The sequence below is a fragment of the Pyrus communis genome, chromosome 14 (genome assembly GCF_041283825.1).
Source record: "Pyrus communis isolate YQ-2024b chromosome 14, ASM4128382v1, whole genome shotgun sequence".
NCBI lineage: Eukaryota > Viridiplantae > Streptophyta > Magnoliopsida > Rosales > Rosaceae > Pyrus > Pyrus communis.
Genome location: NC_142578.1, coordinates 4,696,965 through 4,705,027, shown reverse-complemented (window position 1 = coordinate 4,705,027; position 8,063 = coordinate 4,696,965). Strand labels below are relative to the sequence as shown.

The window sequence follows — 8,063 nt, the reverse complement described above, 5'->3', positions numbered from 1 at the left end:
TATAAATATGTGTATGTATATATACTTGCATATTTGTATTTGTATATGTATATTATACATGCACGTCCGGTTCATACAGGTTAGCATAAAAAATGAACTATCGTTTGGTCATGGGTTAATAATATAAAATCAGAATTAGATTGCAGCTGTTTGGTGCAGAACGATATTATGGCCGCTCGAAAAGCACTTTTGTGGTAAGCAGGAAAAAGACGGACATGAAAATACAAGCTCTAATGATAATTAGTTAACCAACAAGGAAAGATTAGGACCACAAAAAGAAGTAATTACACTCATGATCATCTTATTTCAAACTTTTTCTGAAAAAACAGAAGACAGAAAAATACAGATTACAGAATATTCTGCAAATTACAATTTAACAAACTTGTAAAAAAAAAAAAGTGAAAAAAATCCTCAATAACTCAAACCCTTTTTTTCAGCAGTAGGAATTCCCCTGTTGCTATCAAGATCTATGTGAATTTTTTTAAAACCCCAAAAAATTAAAATGAATTTACAATATTTTCAAATATTCTGGAAAACATCAAAATTTGCACCAGTTAGATCTTCTGACAACGACGTCAACGGATAGCTACTGAATTCTACTGAATTTTGAGCATGGTGATGAACAAGCTGCCCTTGTTGTTGCCAAGAACTATTGGGTTTGATAATTTCCTCAGACTTTATCCCATTGAAATGAAACTGAAACAAGGAGTCTAGTTTGTTATCTGTTTCCCATGGAAAAGCCGCATTTTCAATTACGTTGTTGCTGCTCATATGACACCCTGCTGTATAGCTGCCGACGTTCGAGCTATTGCTCGAGCTTTCCTTAACCTCATTCATGAAAAATGAGCCGAGTCTTGAAGCTGAATTGTCCGAAAAATCTGTGCCGGACATGCTTCCATGGTCCGAATTTGCCAAACTTGGCATTGAAGTAAACCCAAAATTTGAGCTTGACTCATAAGGTCTAATGTTGGTATGGTGGTATTGAGCGGCAACAAGATCTGAATTGTAGGCTGATGACTCAAAACCGGGTTGAAGCTCGAAATAAGATAGAGAATCAAAGGCTCTTGAGGCTTGTGGATTGTTGAGGACTCCTCCGTTTCCATCATAGTAATTTGAATCATTGAGAAGAAATGTTGGGCCTTGGGAAGCCATGGTTATTGGCATAGTTGGAAGCTCTGGCATTGGCAAAGACTCGTTTAGGTCCGAACAATCAATGTTGTTCGCTTCTTTCTGCGCTTCTTCAGTTAGTGGCTTGTGAGTAGTTGGGTCAATTCCTTGCTTCATTAGCTTCTTCTTCAAACATGAATTCCAAAAGTTCTTTATCTCATTGTCTGTTCTTCCTGGCAATTGTGCTGAAATTTGAGCCCACCTGATGAAAATTCACAATTCAGTTACATAGACAATTATTTTAACCATTTCAGGATTTTAAAATTTTGATGATGGTATTTGCTCAATATCGACGGGACAAGAAAAATTGACAATAGGCACGGATAGCAGTGGCACAGAATGAGGTGGCTAAAAGCATTACCGGTTGCCTATAACTTCGTGAAGACTAAGAATGAGATCCTCTTCCTGTTGTGAGAACATTCCTCTCTTCAAATCAGGCCTCAAATAGTTTATCCATCTCAACCTGCAACTCTTCCCACACCTCTGCAAACCTGATGAAAACACAAAAAAAGAAAAAAAAAGGGTTCAAATTCTTGATAATATGTTTGAAACTGAATTCTCGTAATGCAAAGTTTGAAGTGAGTTGTCGAATTACCAGCAAGCTTTGGGACTGAGCTCCAGCAGCCAACACCAAATTGAGTGATGTAGTTGAAAAGCTTCTCATCTTCTTCTGGTGACCAGAGGCCTTTCCTTAACTTCTGCTTCAAACAACACGAATTGCGTCCCATTTTTCGTGTTTGTTGATGAAAATCTGTAAAATAGTAAGCCGCTAGCAGGTTAGCTGCAGATCACAGCAACAACCCGGACATGGGGTTTGAGAATATATGTCTGTCTGTATATGCCTCTCTCTTTCTCTCTATATATATGTTATAAGAGAGAAAAATTAAGAGTAATTTCTTATGATTTAAAGAAAAGTGGGATTTATCATACTTAGAACTCAAGTCATAGAGAGAGAAGAGAGAGAGAGAGAGAAGAGAGAGAGTTGAAGCAATCAAGTGGGTTTTACGCAAATCTGGTGCTGCTGCTTTTGCATTGGACTGGATTGGATTTTAAGATATCTCTATCTTTAGAAATTGTGGGGGGAAAAGGTGACATAAATGAGTGAAAAATACAGTTACATGTATAAGACTCATAAAAATATATAAAAGAAAATCTGCTTTGGTTTAAAACCTCATAAACTCAAAAGGGTTTGCCCTTTAATTTTGTGTTTGCTTGCACAAATAGAAGACCTTTTGGACCTTAATTTAATTGAGCATGTGCAAATACACACACACACACACACACACACACACACACACACACACACACACACACACATACATACATATATATGTATTTATATATGTATTTATATATGTATACACGTTTAGTATAACAATCCATAATATTGTACTTAATTAGTCTCACCTACCATGTGTGTACTTAACTACGAAAAGATATTGGAGTTGGAGTGGAAGGAGACATATATATTGCTCTTGCCAGTTAACTTAATCCTGACATTTTTTGGGTATTATGATTTTACCCATTTGAATCAAAAGAATCTGTAGACTTCTATATAGAAATACAAGGATTACAAGTCGATTAATAATTTCTTCAGAAGGGAACTCAAATGTATTTTTTTCACTTGTTGCTCAATTTGGAACACATTCATATTGACCAATCTGCATAAAAATAATATTTGAGCCATGCTTGCCAGCTACTGTACACAGTACGCTGTATTTGCAGACAAAATCGAAATATACATCAAAATAATTAATCTTATCGAACTAACACCAAGCAGCATTAGACGAAAATTATATTGACTCAAGTGTCTGTGTCTAAATATTTACAGGATAAATATAAAGTTAGCCGACAGTACTAGAGTATCAATTGTGGGTTCCATTATTTGTGTATATATTTGACTATATATTATAAAGAACAAATTATTACATAAGTCGGACTAGAAAAATCTTGACGGTAGCTACGTATTTTCACAACAACATGAAAATAAAGAACAAAAGATTCCATAAAGAAAAAAACGAAAGAACAGACAACGACCCTTTTCCCCTTTCTCCCTTTCTTTTTCTTCTTTTCCTTTATATTTTTCTCCTCCTTCCTTTTGGAGCTGACGCCAGTCGCAAGCTTCTATCTTTAGTGTACGACACTATCTTTTGGAAAACAAAAAAAAGTGTACGAAACAACCTAAGATCGTAGAGAACAGAACAATATGCTTGCACATCTTGTTGTTTATTGATTGTTTAAGAGCATTTTTTTTTTCTTTTACTTTTGATTTTGACTAATGTTCATGGTTACGTTTTACGTACGTCCTATTATAATTTAAGCATGAATCAATAAAGATAGAATCCAGCTATTTAAGTAAGTATTACTTTTAGCTTGTATGTCACCATGTTTATTTATTTATTATTGATACAAGTAATATTGAGGGAGATGTAAACAATCTCAAGATCCTTAGAAGGCTTATTCATGCTGTGAATACTTCTATCCAACTAAACTACAACTCTAATCGCTAACCAAGTAAACTACAAGCTCTTAAAATCTAAACCCTAGCTATTACTCCTATCATTCTTGCCCCTCACATAATGTGATACACAATGGACACGGTTCAAATAGTTTTATTTATTTGTTTTGGCTAATAAAGTTCCGATAGGAATCACAAATTCCTTTGCGTAAAAATACTCGTTTTGATAAAGGCTTCAAATGTTCACAAGTTAAATTCATTCTCACGAGTAACCAACCCACAATGAATGTATGAAAAAAATGTAAAGTAATGCTATGAATGGCCAAATTACAATGACAAACATTGATTTAGATTTTTTCCCTCTAAACTCCTAGTTATCGAGAGATTTTTCAGTGTGTGCTGGAAACATGGTCTGGTACACCAAATGTTATAATACAAGTAGTTGGATACTTGAAAAAAAAATTCAACCACTTATATTATGAGACTTGGTGTACCAAGATTTCTACTAGTTATCTTATGAATTGACAGATAAGTTCTCTCCTTGATCCCAAGCACATATAATTGAGAAATAGATATGGGTTTTTGTGGGGTAAAATGATTAATGAACTTGCTTAATCAATGTTTCATAAATAAGATCAAACAAAATAAGTGAAAGCCACAAGAAGTAAGTACTCCCCCTTGCTATTAGTTTTCGTGAATTTAAAAGAAGAGAAGTTGCCCTAATCCCACTACCCACTTAGCTTAAAAAGAATGAACTGTCAAATATCCCATGATGTATTAACATAATGAAAGCTTTTGATCAACTAATGGAGGGGACAGATCCACCAGATGGCAGCCACATGTTCACATATAATCAGTTACCGTCCGAGTTGCGCACATTGTATTTAAACTTCAACTTGAATGAAATCTCGGAAAAGAAGCCTCGGATCCTTTTCTTGGGAATCCTAGAGATCCAATAATTGTGTTTGTTCATTGTATATCGTGCTATCAATTTTCGTTAAATACTATTTATATATAATTTAAAATTTAAAATTTAAAATAATTTTTAACATCACAATGTACGATAAACGAATATAATTATGGAATCCTTCGAATTCCTAAGAAAAAGATTCGGATCCTTTTCCTGAAATCTCAATGATTGGAGGCTCTGATAGACTTTTCCATGACCGACAGTTACACGTATATAAACGCCATATAATCTTGAAAACTACATAGCCAGCTAGACACGCAGAAATGCGATCAATTTGTACACTTATTTCCCTACCATCTATTGTCGTTTTGTAGGTCAGTGATCATGCTACAGTCCCAAGCCTCCAATCCGTGTGTGTTATACTGTTAATCTGTAAACAAATCTTTCCAAACATTTTGGTGAATCGCTTTTCTCTTTAACTTAATGTGCCTCGTTCTAGATGAATGTGACATTCGCCTTAATATACCGTCTAATAGTTTTTATTGCTTGTAAACAAATCAAGATTAACAGCACGCGCTGTCCTGAAAAAGGAAAACAAGAAAAAAAGCTTGTAAAGAGCATAATTGCCAATTGGATTGAATATAGCAAATTGTTTGTTTTAGAAGAGGAATACTAAGTAAACTAACTTTGTAGAATAAATTTGCAAATTATGTGTACGTCATTAATAAAAAAAAACACATTAATTAATACTTAAGAAATAATTTAATCATTAAAAACCATGTCATATGATTTACAAAATATAATTTAAATAAATGGTTTCCCTAGCATTACCCGTTTTAGAATACTTTATGCATTTGAGATGAGGTTTAAGTAATACTAAGGGTGAGAAATGAACATGTTGTCCAATATTCTAGTAGATAGGATATTGAGTTTTCATCTATGCATTCCGTAGTTCGAAACTCATCCCTCATCTGAATAATTGTAATAGTTTCGAACTTCCTCCCTTCCTTTAATAATAGTAATTAAAAAAAGTTGGGAAATGATCTTTTTGGGGCCATAAAGATTTTGTATGACACGTGAAAAATAGCTTGTTAGGATTTGAAAGCAAACACCATATCATCGCTAAGTAGATGAGTATAATCACATGGAATATAATGAAACAGGCTGTTTAGAAATAAAAGAATTGCTTAATTATTGATTTGAAACTAATATGCAAAGATTAGGAAAACAAATAGAGGATTAGTCAATTCCCTCCAGTTTTGATGATTCAGTTTAACTAGAATAATTAATTAGTAAACACTACCTGCGTGGGAAATATTTTTGCGACACCCATTATGTAAATTTAACTTTTGAGCTTTGACTTCTCCTTAATTTTCCTCTTTTCAAGGTTTTTAAAGTATATTTTCAACCTTTGTTAAAAGAAAAAGTATCTTTTCAACCGTATCCTATTGGAAGATCCAAATCTCAAAATCCATTGTGAAAATGTTGGTCGCGATATTAATCATATGGTCTGTACAGCAGACTGTAACGTGAAGAATTTTATTTTACTTTCTCTCAACATGGTTAACGGTGTGCATGAATATCTTTTTGCGTTCGTGTATTGTATTTTATTTGAGTAAAGTCGTGTGGAAATTGAATAGTATAATTAAACGACATAATTTATGCGTTGATTATCAATTCACGTGTTACAGTGTAAGACTTTTTTTTTTTTTTTTTTTCCTGTCGATTAGTTTAAATACCAATTAAAAGGTAATATTTTAGTGCCACCCAATTGTTTCTCGTTCTCATATTAGCTCATAAATCAATTTCTTGCTAAACTTTCTGTAAAATTTGAACAGGCATGGCATAAAATTTGTGATATATATCAGAATTGTGGACCTAATTATAGACAAAGATGAGGTTGTATGATATTTGTTATACATTTAATCATCTTTCAAAGAACAATAATTTGTTTGTTATCTTATATACTGCTATTTATTAGCTCAACACGGTCCACCACCAAAATTATTGATATTATCTCAACTTGATCATCTATTACTTGATTTTAGATTTTATTACAAAAAGTCTCAATGATATTATAGGGATGAAATATCCCATATTTATCAGTTGTATTGTAATTTGTCATATGCAATGTAGGATTCTATTCTCCAACATGCCCCTCACGAGTGACCCCACACAAGGTCTCAAGGGAAACCAAGTCTCACATCGAGAACGGTCAAGTCATTATACCGGATACCTGAGCTAACACCAATCTTTTCGAGAGTCAGGTGAGTAGGTCGGTATTCACTCTTTGGAGCCAACGCTAATCTTTTTGAAGGCCCAGTCTTCAATAGCCTTAAGTTGGGGCTAGCACATCTTTTTCGAAAGCCCAACTTCTAGTAGCATGCTTAAACCCAATAACTCGGCCTAGAACGTGTGAGAGAATAGCATGATCTGAAACCATGATTAACTTTGTAGGCCCAACACGATCCACCACCAACGTCACTGATATTATCACAAAAGACCTCAATTATTTTAGAGATGGAATTCCCATATATAAGTTGTATTGTATTTTGTCATACTCTAGATGTGGGGCTTTATTCTCCAACATATAAACTAGTTATTTTTTAGTACAATATTTTATATTTATTTTTTCACAAACGATAAAATGTTCATTTAAATTAAGGGAAAAGAAATTTATAAGCACATTGTTCTAGCCGACTTAACTAGTATATATGTTGGCTAAATTCATGCATATACTATATTTTATATTTTATATCAAGAGGTAAATGTAGATAGATTTGTATTTTGATCTGTGGGGTGATGGATTGCTTTTCATTCTTTGTTCAATATTAAGGAAATTGGCTATTATAAACTAATTTCAGAAGTGTTTAGCTGAAATACAAATATAGACACCAACTACAATATCTACATCATCTTGACAGGATAAAATGTCTAAGTTATCCCTTTATATATATATAATAGCACATACAACATCTCAATATATTGTTTTGGGATAATATTGTTAAAATATCGATAACGTTGAGATAGTGCGGATATTGTACTGAGATTGAGATGATGTAAATATTATACGTGAGTGTGCTATCTATGTGCACGATGTTGTTGATAATGGTAATGAATATTGTCAATATGTCGTTATAGTTATCAATATGCGTTTGACATGTCGTTTATGCGATGGTGGAGTCAGGTATTTACAACAATGAGGTTAAAAAATAACTTTTAAAAGTCGATCATACTTCTATTAATTTATAATTCTCTACGACGTGCTCTCATATTTTGGAAACATTGTATCACAACATCATTGTCATAGAATCAAATACATAAATGCTAAATGTATACAATCAATCTATCATTCAACCATTCATCACTCATCCTATTTACGATGTGGATTCTTCACAATAGGCATCACTGAAAAAGCTTTTTCAACAGAAGCAGTCGCAACAGATAAAATTATTGCTAATTTCACTAACAAGTACACCAAGGAATACTGTCTATCCCTCTTTGTCTCCACCAACTTTTGTGTAAGAC

General features: G+C 33.3%; 1 protein-coding gene across 1 annotated transcript; it reads right to left on the bottom strand.

Moving 5' to 3' along the window:
* Positions 1 to 262: 262 nt before the first annotated feature.
* Positions 263 to 2,332, bottom strand: LOC137713966 (uncharacterized). The gene is made up of 3 exons (XM_068453327.2): positions 1,763 to 2,332; positions 1,529 to 1,658; positions 263 to 1,369 (listed from the first exon to the last, which is right to left on the bottom strand). The coding sequence occupies exons 1-3, from the start codon at positions 1,893 to 1,895 to the stop codon at positions 520 to 522; spliced, it is 1,113 nt and encodes a 370-aa protein (XP_068309428.2). The 5' UTR covers positions 1,896 to 2,332; the 3' UTR covers positions 263 to 519.
* Positions 2,333 to 8,063: the final 5,731 nt, after the last annotated feature.